This window comes from Gavialis gangeticus, unplaced genomic scaffold (genome assembly GCF_001723915.1).
Source record: "Gavialis gangeticus isolate Ggan-Ray unplaced genomic scaffold, GavGan_comp1, whole genome shotgun sequence".
NCBI classification, from domain to species: Eukaryota; Metazoa; Chordata; order Crocodylia; family Gavialidae; genus Gavialis; species Gavialis gangeticus.
Genome location: NW_017729024.1, coordinates 101,611,852 through 101,624,474, shown reverse-complemented (window position 1 = coordinate 101,624,474; position 12,623 = coordinate 101,611,852). Strand labels below are relative to the sequence as shown.

Genomic DNA, 12,623 nt, shown 5'->3' with positions numbered 1-12,623 from the left:
TGCTGACCTGGCACAGCAGGGGTGGGTGGGAGGGGGGGGCAATTGATCCTATCCAGTCCCAAGAGTGGGTTGGGTGAGAGGGGCCAGGATCGCGGGGCAGTCACAGCACAGGGCCTCAATCTGCTCCCACAGTCTACACGTTGGAGCAGGGACATGTGGGGAGCAGATCATGGTTCTCCCAGCTACATGCCTGGGGGCAGTGGGCCCAGCCATGTGTGCCATGGCCCAGGCTGTCCCATGTGCCCAGGCTGCGTGGAGCTGAGGGGCCCACTGCAGCCCACACAAAATCCCTTGGTGGGCCAGATCCAGCCAAAGAGCCATATTTTGCCCACCCTGGTCAGAAAGAAATGAAGTAGTTAACTAAATGTTGGCACTTCCTGCCATCTTTCAAAAGAATATGCTAAGAATATCTCCATCAATAGATGATTCATGTATAGAACAAAACCTGACAATAGCCAATAAATGACTTGGCTTTCTGTTTAAAATATGCTGCAATTTGTTTGTTTCTTGATGGAATGTCATAAATAAGCATTTTAAAAAGTCTTTAAAATTATAGGTCTGAGCCACACTTTTTTATCCAGTTTTATATGGTGTAAGTTGATACAAGTTGCTGCCTCAGCAGAGATGTTTCTGAGGTCCTTGTGGCCAAAGTAGACCTTATTAAACCCTTCTGGCCAGGTCTGGCTGCTGAATGATAGGCAAATAGGAAACATATTCTACTGTTTTTCTCTTGTTTTTGGTCTTTGTTCAAGGATAGAGTTCTGTAAGAAACTAGCTCAGGATTAATTGAAAGCTATTGAGTCCGCTTATTCCTGGACTGAATCAGTGAGGGTAGAAATGGACATTGTCTGATATCGCATTCATGCCACTTTTATGCCAGCAGAAATGGCGAGCAAATAGATGTCCCTACCCTTTGTTGTGCCACATCAGTGGAGCAACAAAAGGTAGTAAATAGTGCTGCTTTATTGCAGCAGATGTCTGTTTGCTCTATGGCGGAAACTGCCCTCACTCTCCAGCTGCCCTGGCACTTGCACTGGGGGTTTGAAGGGCTTGATCATGCACACACTGGGAATTCCTATGAAGGATCAGGCCCCTCAAGCACTGGGAGCATCTGCCCAGCTTTCCCCGCTTATAGAGATGTGCCCTTGTAGAGATGGGAAATCCTGGGGCACCTCTCTGTCTGTAGGGAAAAATCAAGGTTCCTCACTTACAGAGACCTACCCCAAGAACTACACGGAGACATCTCTGTAAGTGGTAAAAGCCTGTGCGGGACCTGGTATGGAGGCATGGGACCTGGGGAATCCCTAGTGCCCCATATGCCCATGTTGGTACCCATGTCGGGTCCTGTGCTGACCTATGCCTTATGTGGAGGCACCAGTCTGCACAGGTCCTAGCAAGGAGGCAGGAGGTGGTGCAGGACCTGGGGAATTCCCAGCTCCCTGTGCAGCCACACTGGGACCTGCACTGACTTGTCCACAGGTTGGTGCAGGACACAGCACAGGTTCCCATGCTGTGTCCTGCACCTTCTAGCTGGAAGCTATGCCAACCTGTACTTCACAGGTCAGCCATAGGTTGGCACGAGACCCAGGTATGGCAAGGAGGCACAGGGCAATGAGGGATGTACGAAATCCGCAGACAAAGGGAATCTATTACCCATTATCCCCCATCAGGCACCTGCAGCAACATATCTCCCACTGTCACAATATGGGACAAGAGATGTGTGCTTTGCCTAATAAAGCAGATCAGCGGTGGCAGGATGCACCCCTCCACAGCTTGATCTGTTCCATTTGGCAAGTTCTGTTCTTACTGTGAGTGCAGCTTCTACAGGCCTAAAAATAACTGTTATTATGTTTGGGTCATGCTACATGTTCAAATTAAAGCTAGACAGAAGTCAGCTATAGATTTGTTACACATTTTCAAGCACTATCTTTATAGCTGGCCGGCTTTTTTATGGCTGTATAGTCATTTTTATCATGTGATAATTACTGTGCATGTGTGACTAGTCTTACTTTGCACATGTGGCTGGTCTAAATTTATTGCACCATTAACCAGTCAATTGCATAATATATATAAAATGATTTACATTTTTAAAACTACCCTCTCACCAGAAGAGCTAAAAAATTATTTTTTTGCAAAGGAACTCTTGAATTCTGCAAAGGTACATAGCTTTGCCTGCTTATTCAAAAATGTTTACTACCTGCCCCCTGCATGTAGGCATATAGGATTTAAAAGTCTATAGTGAAAGTTTAATAAGAATTAATGTATGCTAAACATTGAATTATCAAACTTCCATAACTTATATAAAATCAAAACAATCAATAGTCAGTTAAAATGTTTTATTTTTTAATTAAAGCTTTCATAGTTTTCCTGCCTTTAGTGGTAGTTTTTAAACTTAAAATATATACCGTATTTCCTCAAATGCAAGATGAAGTTTTTTCTCCCAACTGACACAGGGGAAAAAGCCCCTCACCTTATTCAGGGAAATTTCTCTAAATACATTGTCTGTCATTAAACTGCCAAAAACAGCATGTGCTCAGCAATGGAAACCAACTCTGAAATTGATTAAGTGTAGCCAATGCTAAGCATGACTATAAAACACATAATCCATATTGGGCAAACATGCTGATGGGAACCTACTGCAAGACTAGGTTAGTACAGCCCATCTGAATAAACCTATGGTAGCACCCATTAAGCATGCTCCCCCTCACTGCTGACTCCTTTTCCAGTCATGGTGAGCCACAACATTGCATACAGTTCACTTGGCATCCTTCTGTCATCCCCACACTTAGCCTGGCACATAATGATTAGTGTGGCCCCTCCCTCTATGAGGTGAAGCCAGGCAAAGTTGCCTTGTGCCTCATCTGCATATAACTGTTTGGAGCATTCCAGGACTTGTGAAAAAAACACCGGGTTCCAGTCATGAGTGGGGGCTAATTAACACATAGATCCTTTATGGGTGGTTTCTGGAGTACACACACATACTGAGCAGTGCTGAGCTGCTGGTCACTGGGGCTTGAAATGCTTTTGATTTTAGTGGGGCCCAGCCCCATGAACTGTGTAGGAAATCACGAGCCTTTGGTTTTGGAGTAATATCATGCATAGTTATAAATTATACTACATATAGGTGGGTGCTGGTACCTGTGCTAAAACTTGCAGCAGTTTCAAAAAAAGGTAATGTGTATCAGTTCTGGATGAACCAAGTACTACATGCAAACTGCTACAGCCATGGTTAATTTCAAGGTTACCGTTTTCAGATTTGCTCTTCACTTCCATGTACTCAAGGAGAGCGAGTTCTGACCGTAAGAAAAGAGACGGGACTGACAGGGGAAAAAGTGGGTGTGGAAGCAGAAAACAAAGGGCTACTTGACCCCCCAAATTTGTTTTCCCTGCTGTATCAGTGTGAGGGGTACACATTCAAAGCAAACCTCCAGTAACTAGATTCTATACCTGGAAAGTTATAACAAATTTATAAATTTTCCATATTTGGAATCTAATTATTGTGGGGGTCATCTTATAAGCAGGGTCATCTTCTGTTTGAGCAAAAATGGTATATGATCAACTTGGTTCTTCATTTTTTAGGTATTTATTTCAAGAAAAAAAATCAATACTGGCCCATTTTTTATTTAAAACTTTTCCTTTTTAGGGGAAAAATACAGTATCTGGAACTATTTCTCATTTTAATAAAATAGGAAGCAAAATTTCCCTTTCAGGGAGAAAACCTCCACCATTCTACAGGGTTGACTTTTCCCTTCAATAAAGGATTTTTCATTAAAAAAAAAAAAAGTCTATCAGTAATAAAAACTATTTTGTCAGGGTTTTAACAACCTCTGCTCCAGTTTGAAATGTACTTCTAACAATTTCAGGTTATGTTCTGGAAAAAAAATCTAGAGCCTTTCATTTTGGTTATTTCAGAAGAAGAGAGGGAAAGGATCATGGGGTAGAGTAAGGAGGTGGTAACATGAAAAAGATATTCTGATGCTCGGATCTTCCTCAGTTTTCAAATTAGTGTTTCATAGCTCTTCAAGAGACCCAATAACTCAGAATCATAACAAGGTTTGTTAGTCTGAGCCAGTATTTCCTTTTCACCTGATGTTACATGGGTGGTATCACTACGGTAAAAAATGCTCCCTGGAGGCTCAGAATATCTTATTACAGAGTGGGAAAAATTTCTGCTAGGAGCCCTTTCACAGCCAAGTGGAAATGTTTTTGGTTATGAGAATCCCCAAAGGGTTGTAATTCAGTAAGATGCCATCCCATTAATTCTAGATTATTTGTTGTCTCTTAAACAATCAGATTTTACCAAGCCAGATACTACTACAGCATGTGTCTGCATAGAGCTATTTTTTTTCGAACTCCTTTAATGTACATTTAGTGGCAATATTGGTTTGCTATGCTCCACCAAGAGTGTATTCTGTTTTTTCACACCAGGAATTTCAAATTCTTAAAGGATTGCTGCAAATGTTTCCACTTCTAAGAAACCTTATTCTTCACGGGGCTTAAATGTGGCTCTAACATTACTGATAGAGTCTTTTGCTTGAACCAGTGTCATTTTGTTCTTCATACTGCTTAACAATGAAGACTTTTGTCCTAGTGGCAGTTACCCTAGCAAGATAAGTAATTGAAATTCAGGTTCTTATTTTGGGGCATGAATTCAGTTTTTTCAAAACAGACAAGGTAACAATGTGACCATATCCTAACCTCATCCTAAAACCATTTTTTGACTTTCACAATCTTCACATTTACCAAGAGTTTTTGGGGGGTTTTCCTCCTCCAAAATCTCATTTGTTGGTAGGAAAAAATGAAATTGCATACCTTGGTCATCAAAAGGGAAATCTTAGCTCATCCTGAATAAGGCTGTCCTGGGCTATCTGTAGTTTCATTTGCAAATTGATTGGAAGGCTGTTTGGCTCACAGACTTTCTAAATAATTTAATGGGTAACACTTCCCAGTCACCCTCCTCCAGCTCATTCTAGACCAGGGGTGGGCAAAATACATCCCGTGGGCTGGATGCAGCCCACAAGGCCATTCTATCCAGCCCACGGGGCCCCTAAAAAAATGTAGAAAATTAATATTTCTCTGCCCTTGGTTCCTGTCAAAGATGACAGGAACCAAGGGCAGTAGGACCCAGGGAAAGCCTGGTGGGCTTCAACAACAGTGGGGCGTGCTGGGCCCTGCCCCCCCAGCCGGGGATTCTGGCCTGGGAGCATGTGGCTGCCCCGTGCCAGAACCACAGGTAAGTGTGGGAGGAGAAGGGGGGGGAGGTCCTGGGAAGGGAAGGAGCACGGGAAAGTGGCCCCTTCCCTGCCCCGTGGCTGGCGACCCGTGCTGCAGCTGCTTGCTGCCTGTGCCTGCTCTGGACAGCCCTGTGCAGGCTGCAAGCAGCTGCTGCAGGGAGTGCCGGCCATGGGGTGGGGGAGAAACTGCTTTTCCCCCTGTACTCAGCTTTTCCCTGGGCTCCTTCCCTGCATGGAGAAAAGTGGCCCCTCCCCCACCCCGTGGCCGGCACTCCCTGCTGCAGGCACTCGCAGCCCTCGCGGGGCTGTCTGGAGCAGACACAGGCAGCCCCAGTTAGGCTGCGAGCAGCTGCAGCATGGGGCACTGGGCATGGGGCGGGTGAGGGGCTGCTTTCCCCCACCCCCCACGCTCAGCACCACCTTGTAAGCTGGCCCTACTGCCAGGCTGGCAGTGGGGCTGGGTTACAAGCTGGTGCTGAGCACAGGGAAGAGCAGTCCCTTGCTTGCTGTGTGGCTGGTGCCTCACACTGCAGCCGCTCGCAGCACACCTGGGACTGCCTGTGCCTACTCCAGACAGCCCCGCATGGGCTGCGAGCGCTGGCCATGGGCTGAGCGAGGGGCCACTTTTCCCAGCACTGAGCATCAGCTTCTTCCCTGCTGGCAAGCAGGGGGTCGGGGCTGTGTGCTGCCCCCCGCCTGTACCACAGGGCTGGGGGGCACTGGGTGTGAGTGGGTGGAGAGCCAGCGGGAGCACGGGGGCTCACCCCCGGGGTCAGGGCCAGTGGGGCCCAGAGCAGGGTGGCAGGAGTGCTGCGTCCCAGCTGACAGGGACTCTATGGAGCCAGGCCAGCTCCCCCCTCTCCCTGCAGGTACAGCCCAGCCCAGCTCCACGGACCCCTGCCAGCCCATGCCCCGCTTTGGGCCCCACTGGTGCTGGCCCTGGGACATTGGTCCCAAGACAATGGGACATTGGTCCCAAGATGGTGACCAGGGGGCAGGGCACCTGTCAAGGGGCGGGGCTACCCATGCGGCCCTCGACAGCCTGCCAAAACTGGGTAAGTGGTCCTCTGCCCAAAATAATTGCCCGCACCTGTGCTAGAACCTATGACTGTATCCTATCTGGCTGCCATTCCCCTTATCTTTCTGGGTGCAAGAGCAGTCAGACTGTCCAAGCTCTTCTTCCCTCCTGGCTTTTGTTGCTTGTCCCTGCAGTAGGCGGTGGGGCACTGCACAATGATGTGGCCTGGGGACCTAAGGATAACCCTGAGCCCATGGCCTAGGTGCAAATTGCTTATGCAAAACAAACAAATCCTACGGCTTTTCTGGGAAGTGATTTTCCTAACCAGGGTATTATCAACATAAAGTAGATTTTGCTTCTGGAATTTAATTAGTAATATTAAGCTATCTCAGGCTTTTATTTTTTGCTTGTTTCAAGTGTGCAGCCATTGCTGCAGTTTAGTTTTCCAACCTCACCATTTTAATTGTTTGTACGTGCATAGAAAACTTCCACACTTTGTAATAAAAAATGTTAGTCTCTCGGCACAGAGCAACAGCATTTTTCCAACAAAGGGACTAAAGTAGTAATCCAGAAGCCTTGCCTACAACTCAAAGAAGCTCCCCCACACATTCTTAAAAATCTTTCCCTTCATTTCAGAATCTAGACTTATTTAAACCAGATACCACTATATCATGTGTCTATAGGGAGCTGCTTTTTCCCCCCAAAATTGGAGTGCTTGTGCAGGGTCTTTTGATTAATTAATTTTAAACGACTGTAAAGTAGATTGTTTTCTTTATATATAGGTTCTGGTCATAAGGTCCTTTAGGATACTTTTTTTCTGTTTTATCACAGCTAGTTTCCATCAGTTAAGGCTTTTTGCTGGTTTTCATTTGTGGACTTTTGGGAGCCTCATTCATGATAGACTGTTTGCTGCTTCTCAGCAATGTGGGGCAGGTTAACATATGGGATAGCTGAGAAAGGGAAAATTTCTTGACTTGTAAGTTCAATTTCCCATAGTATTTTTCATTGATGTACATTGCTTTCCCTGGCAGAATCACAGAATAATAGAAAAGTTGGGCTAAGATCTCCAGGAGGTCATCTAATCCAAAGTTCTGCTCAGGGAAGGATCCTCCATATCTAAACTATTCCTTCTTAAAAATTTCCGGGGTGTAAACTCCACAACCTGTCTAGCTAACCTACTTCAAAGGTGGGAAGATTTTATTTAATTAGAAATTCAAATTCAGATGTAAAAAGTAATAGCAGCAGTAGTTGATTTACAGCTTTTGCTAAAGTGATATAATAGAATTAACAGTAAAATTATGTAATAAAATTACCATGATTTGTGATTATTGGTAAAAGTATACAATGAAATTACACATTCTGTTAATTTTAACAAAAGTCCAATTGAATATAACACATGATAGATACAAAAATAGAAATAAATAAAATTAAGCAATATAAAATAGTAGAATACAACATTAAAGGTAGGAAAATCTTTTTGACTTTGGCCTCTTTTTGATTCACAGTCCCCCAGCATCCCAGGATGCTTTGCACCTCCCTGCAACCCCCCTTGCAGGGTGTGTGGGCTAGCCTTGGCCCAAGCTGTCTGCTCCAGCTGAGCAGGGAGGCATGTTCTAGCACCCCCAGCTTCTGGCCTGGGCCACTGCAGGCATTTGGCTGCATTTCCAGTATCAAAAGTGAATGTCTGGTCACTTATCAATTCAGTCTATGCAGTGTAGACTAACCTGTGAAGATTGAATTGATTCAGCCTCAGGCTTTTTTTGACTATCTGTACTTAGCCCTAAAGTGTCTGATATCCCTAGCCTGGATTGACAGTCCACAGGTCACAAGTTTGAGACAATGGCAGAAGTGCTTCCTGGCACAGCCCTTTTGGATTCCAACAGATTTGAGAATTCTGCTAAATACCTTGTCTCAAGGACACAAAAAGGGAAAGGATGTTGGTATGCGTGACTTAGTTTGGGAGGCTGGAGTCAGTTAATCAAATCTGTGTCTGTAACCAAAATGTTAAGAATTTTCTAGCCAAATCTGAATGAACTTAACTAATATGTATGCCAGTAAAAGAGACAGAGAATCCTTTTTGAGAGTACCATAAAACATTGGTCATAAATTGCACGTACTTAGTGTCATACAGGATGTGTGAGGTTGTTTTTTTTAATTATTAGTACTAATATGGGCTTCTTTTAGGAAATTTCTTAAAATAATGTCTAAAGCTCATCATTGGGTGTGAAGAGGTCTCAGTCCAGTAGACTGCTTATCATTCCTAGTAACATTTGAAGTGTAGAGAAGCCAGCAGGAAAACCCAGCTTCCAGTCTCCTGCATTCAGCCATCCGGCCCTGTCTCTTGAGATCTGAAGTTCAGCGCCTCTGCTGCCTTTTCCTAGTGCTTAGCATTCTCCACTGCACTCCTGTAGCTGTCCTCATGAGCTTTGTAGCTGGGATCTGATAGCTTCTTTCTAGTGCTGCTTTCTCTATTTGCTGTCCAGGTGCCCTGAGTCCAGCTATAAAGCACTTGTTTTGTCACAGGATAGCTGCACCACAGTTTGCTTAAAAGGCAGATTTCGAATGCAAGTTTATTTCCATTGTCAGACTTAGTATGTACTCACATGGCTATAATCTCTGAACTGCAGAGCTCAAAATTAAGTAGCATTGATGCTAAAATCCACTTGATGGGGGATTACATTTACATAACACAGACAATTTAGGAAAAGCTCAAACCTTAAACTTCACAGGAAAACTGCATTTGATTCTTTATCATCAAAAGTCTTATAAAAAACTTTTGCCCATTTGATGTCCAGGATGCAAAGGGACTTTGGGATGTGGCAGGACATTGTTGGTTTAGAGGACTCTTGCTGTTTATTCCTTTACTTTTTATATTGGTGCAGGTTTATATAATTTGTAACCTTTATTTAGAAAGGCAGGCAACATTTTGTTAATGATTTTGGGGGGATTGTGTGGCTTTTGGTTTGCTTCTTTTTGTTTTGGGTTTTTTTTCCAGGGTCAAAGTGTGGTTATTCTTTGGTTCGGGTTTTTTTGTTTGCTTGTTTGGGGTTTTTTTAAAGGAAAAAGCTATAAGAATCTCAGGTCCATGAATTTCCATCATTGAGGTTTGGCAGATCCCAGAATAGGAAAGGGTGCAGGTAGCTCAGCCAGTTGTGCAGTTTCAGTGTGAAGCAGTTCATACTCCCCTTAAAGCTTTTTGCATGGTTGCAATGACTGTGACAGAATAAGCACACACCTTAGGAAGCTTGCTGCCAAAGGCAGTTCAACACACACATCTGCATCCATGGTCTCCCCTTGAAGCAGTGCTTTGAAATAGAGAATATGGACGCCTCCACCTCTGGATCACTCACCAATTCTTCTCCTATCTTCGGAAAGGCACTAAGCTTTTAGGGAATTTTATTGGTTTTTTCAGGTTTATGTTCCTTCATAGTGTAGTTTTTTTACACTAGTTTGAAAGTTTTGCTTTTGCTTTCATTTGATATCTGGGCATATTTGTATGAAAACTGAAGTTTAAAACTCCTTGTGTACTAACAAAGTAATGGCTAAATTACAAGGGCACCTCTCCTTAGAAGGCCTGAAAGAACACTTTTGACTTGGTCTTCAATCTGTTAAGTGACTTCTGCAAGACTCATTGTGAAAGCTGATTGCTTGAACCTTTCCTTAAGTAAGACCTTGTATAGTTCCAGAAATGAGAAACAGGCTTTTATTTGGGAGTGATCTCCTAGGAGCATAACATCAGAAATATCTTTTGGGGTTTTGTTCAAAAAAGAAAACCTCAGATACGTCAAGTGCAGGCTTTGATTATTCAAACTGGAAGCAAAAGGGCACAGCCAAAGTCTGTCAGGGGGTTTTCAGCCTTTTACTAATGACAGGCCACCTCTTGCAATCGAACCAGTGCCATGGCATTCGCTGCTGCACCTCAGTTGTACTAGCTCTGTACAGAGGGGTTTTCCTACCCAACAATGCAGCCTCTTTTAAAAGATATGGGAAGGGACAATTTGAGTGGCTAATTTGCTGAGCAGCAACTGCAGCATGGTGGGACAGAGCAGCCCTTTGCACAGGACCAGAATTGCAAGGAGCTTTCTGCAGGAGCTGGCAGTAAGGAATTAGGCAGCAAGGAATTAGCCAGCTGTTAGTAAAATGCAGAACACAGAAGCCAGGCTGGAGCTTGCACCTGGGGATCAGTGTGCCATTAGTAAAACATGGACTGGATCATGGGCTGGATCCAATCTTTTCCTCAATCAAATCTGGCCTGCAGCCAGGCCATAGGTTGCTGACCCCTGCTCTACATATTTTGAATGCTGATCAGGACACTACATCACTCTTCAGAGGCTCAGGCTTTAAAAATGAACGCAAGGAAAGACCACATTTGTTGCACTGGGAAATTAGAAAAGAGTATGATGTATTCTTTGCATCAGTAGTTTGTATTTTTATTAGGCAAACTTGTTTTTGTTGTGTATTCAGGTTTTTTGTTATTCTTTTTTTTAAGCCACAGAAATAGGTAAAGCTGCTCAGCTTTCAAGCAAATAGCTTGCTGAATTAAGAAGCAAGGGAAGTGGTTTTATGAATTGAAGTGTTCTTATTTTTTTACCCTGTTTTAGTTCTGATTTTACAACACCGACATTTACAAAGGTGAGAGCGCAGACAAATTATAGCACTGTTCATTACAGCTGAGATTTTAAGTTTCAAAAAGTAGTCCAACTCATATGAAATTGGCTCAAATACAAAAGACTATAATTGAGGGGAAAAGTCTTCCATTCTGGTATCAATGAAAAATTTCCAGTGATCACATGGAATGGGTCCATTTGAAAATATGTAAAATAAAATGTTCTATTTATAGTTATCCACAATGTATCAACATTGTTTTCCTTCTTTTAACAGTGTCAAATGCCTCCAGAAGACTGTAAAAGATTCTTACCATATTATTTGTAGACCATGTGCTAGTAAATTAGATGTTTGTGCTAAGTGTGGAAAAGGAGAAGAAATTGTAATCCCGTAAGTAGATATCTGAAAGCTTGATTACTTGCCTCCATAAAGTGTGTATCATGTGTTTTCTTTTTTAAAAACAAGTGGAAATATGGCATAAAGTAACATAAGGCTATGTGGTCAAAAATACAGCAGGAATCTGGCAGTTTCCATTTGTTTTCAAGCCATAAATTATTCTGATGGAATTTCAATAAGAGACAATGGCCTCAGTTCTTCCCTACGTAAACTAGTGGTGAAACTCTCGTTATCTTTCATGGGATGAAGATCAGACTCAATAAGCTTTGTTCAAGTAAAACACATTCATTATCATAATATTAAAAGGTGAACAGCACCTCCTTCTGTAGACCATGATACTGTAAAATGGATTAAATTATTGAGTGCCTGAAAATATGCTGAAACTAATTGACTGTTTTGAATTTAGTCTGTCATCCGATGATTCAGAGTTAAGAGAGAACAGAAAACAGAAATCAGACAAGGGTGGCTATTGAGTACAGCAACCATAATGCTGTTGAGGATTTTTATTACTCTTGTGCCAGCAGTTTCTCTTTACTGAGCATCCTGTATTAATTTGCTGTGCTTGGCTTATGGCCAGCAGAAGTCTGATTGGTTGAACTATTCATAGATTTTTTTTTTCAGGGACTTGGCTTCTTTCTCTCCATTATTTTACTCCTTTTTTCCATTCAGCATAGAAGTAGCATGGTTTATATTTTTAAAAGAAGCCTCTCTTTCCCCCTCCCATTTTAATAATTAATTTCTAAAAGATTAGTCAATAATACTGTCATGTCTGTTTTTAGGATTAACAAAGGATCAGAACAAACTGAGAATGCAGCAGATGAGAATGACCAAAGGCAGAGGAGCAGAAAAGATCAATTGGAGGAAGGTGCTGATGAACCAGATTTTGACATTTTCTTAGATGACGTGGAGGATGATGATGATGATCCTGATGTGTTCAAGGAAAAATTTAAACATACGAAAATTGAAAGGAGTCTGAAAAGCTGAAGTTCAAAAGGCTATAAAGAGACTGTACAATCAAAGGAAAAAGTTTTCTGTTTTGTATTTCCGCTCTGAAAATGAAGCCTGACATTTGAGGACTCAAAACACTGCTGATATATATAATGTCTGCTCTTTGTATCTGAAGTGTCTCTTGTTTAATAAAATGTCTTGTGTAAAGAGCATCATTTTGCCATATAATAAGTAGATTTTGATTTTTTTATATACAATGTATCTGCTTCTAGAGAGAATTGATAAGATCATTTTTAAAGCGTAGAAATAGAATATCTTTAATTGGAATTGTCTCAAATTCAGTACGATGTGAACAACTGACAGCATCACCTAGTAATGCACCTTTCCTTCCTTTTTCATGTCCTTTTAAGGGTGCCCCACAA

General features: G+C 42.6%; 1 protein-coding gene across 1 annotated transcript in view; it reads left to right on the top strand.

Annotated features, from left to right (window-relative positions):
• CUNH9orf85 (chromosome unknown C9orf85 homolog) overlaps window positions 1-12,279 on the top strand; it is a 42,769-nt gene extending 30,490 nt beyond the window's left edge. The window contains exons 3-4 of the mRNA XM_019517464.1: window positions 11,134-11,247; window positions 12,033-12,279. Coding sequence (XP_019373009.1) covers window positions 11,134-11,247; window positions 12,033-12,237 — 319 coding nt within the window. The 3' untranslated portion in view covers window positions 12,238-12,279. The remainder of the gene's footprint in view (window positions 1-11,133; window positions 11,248-12,032) is intronic.
• The last annotated feature ends 344 nt before the right edge of the window (window positions 12,280-12,623 follow it).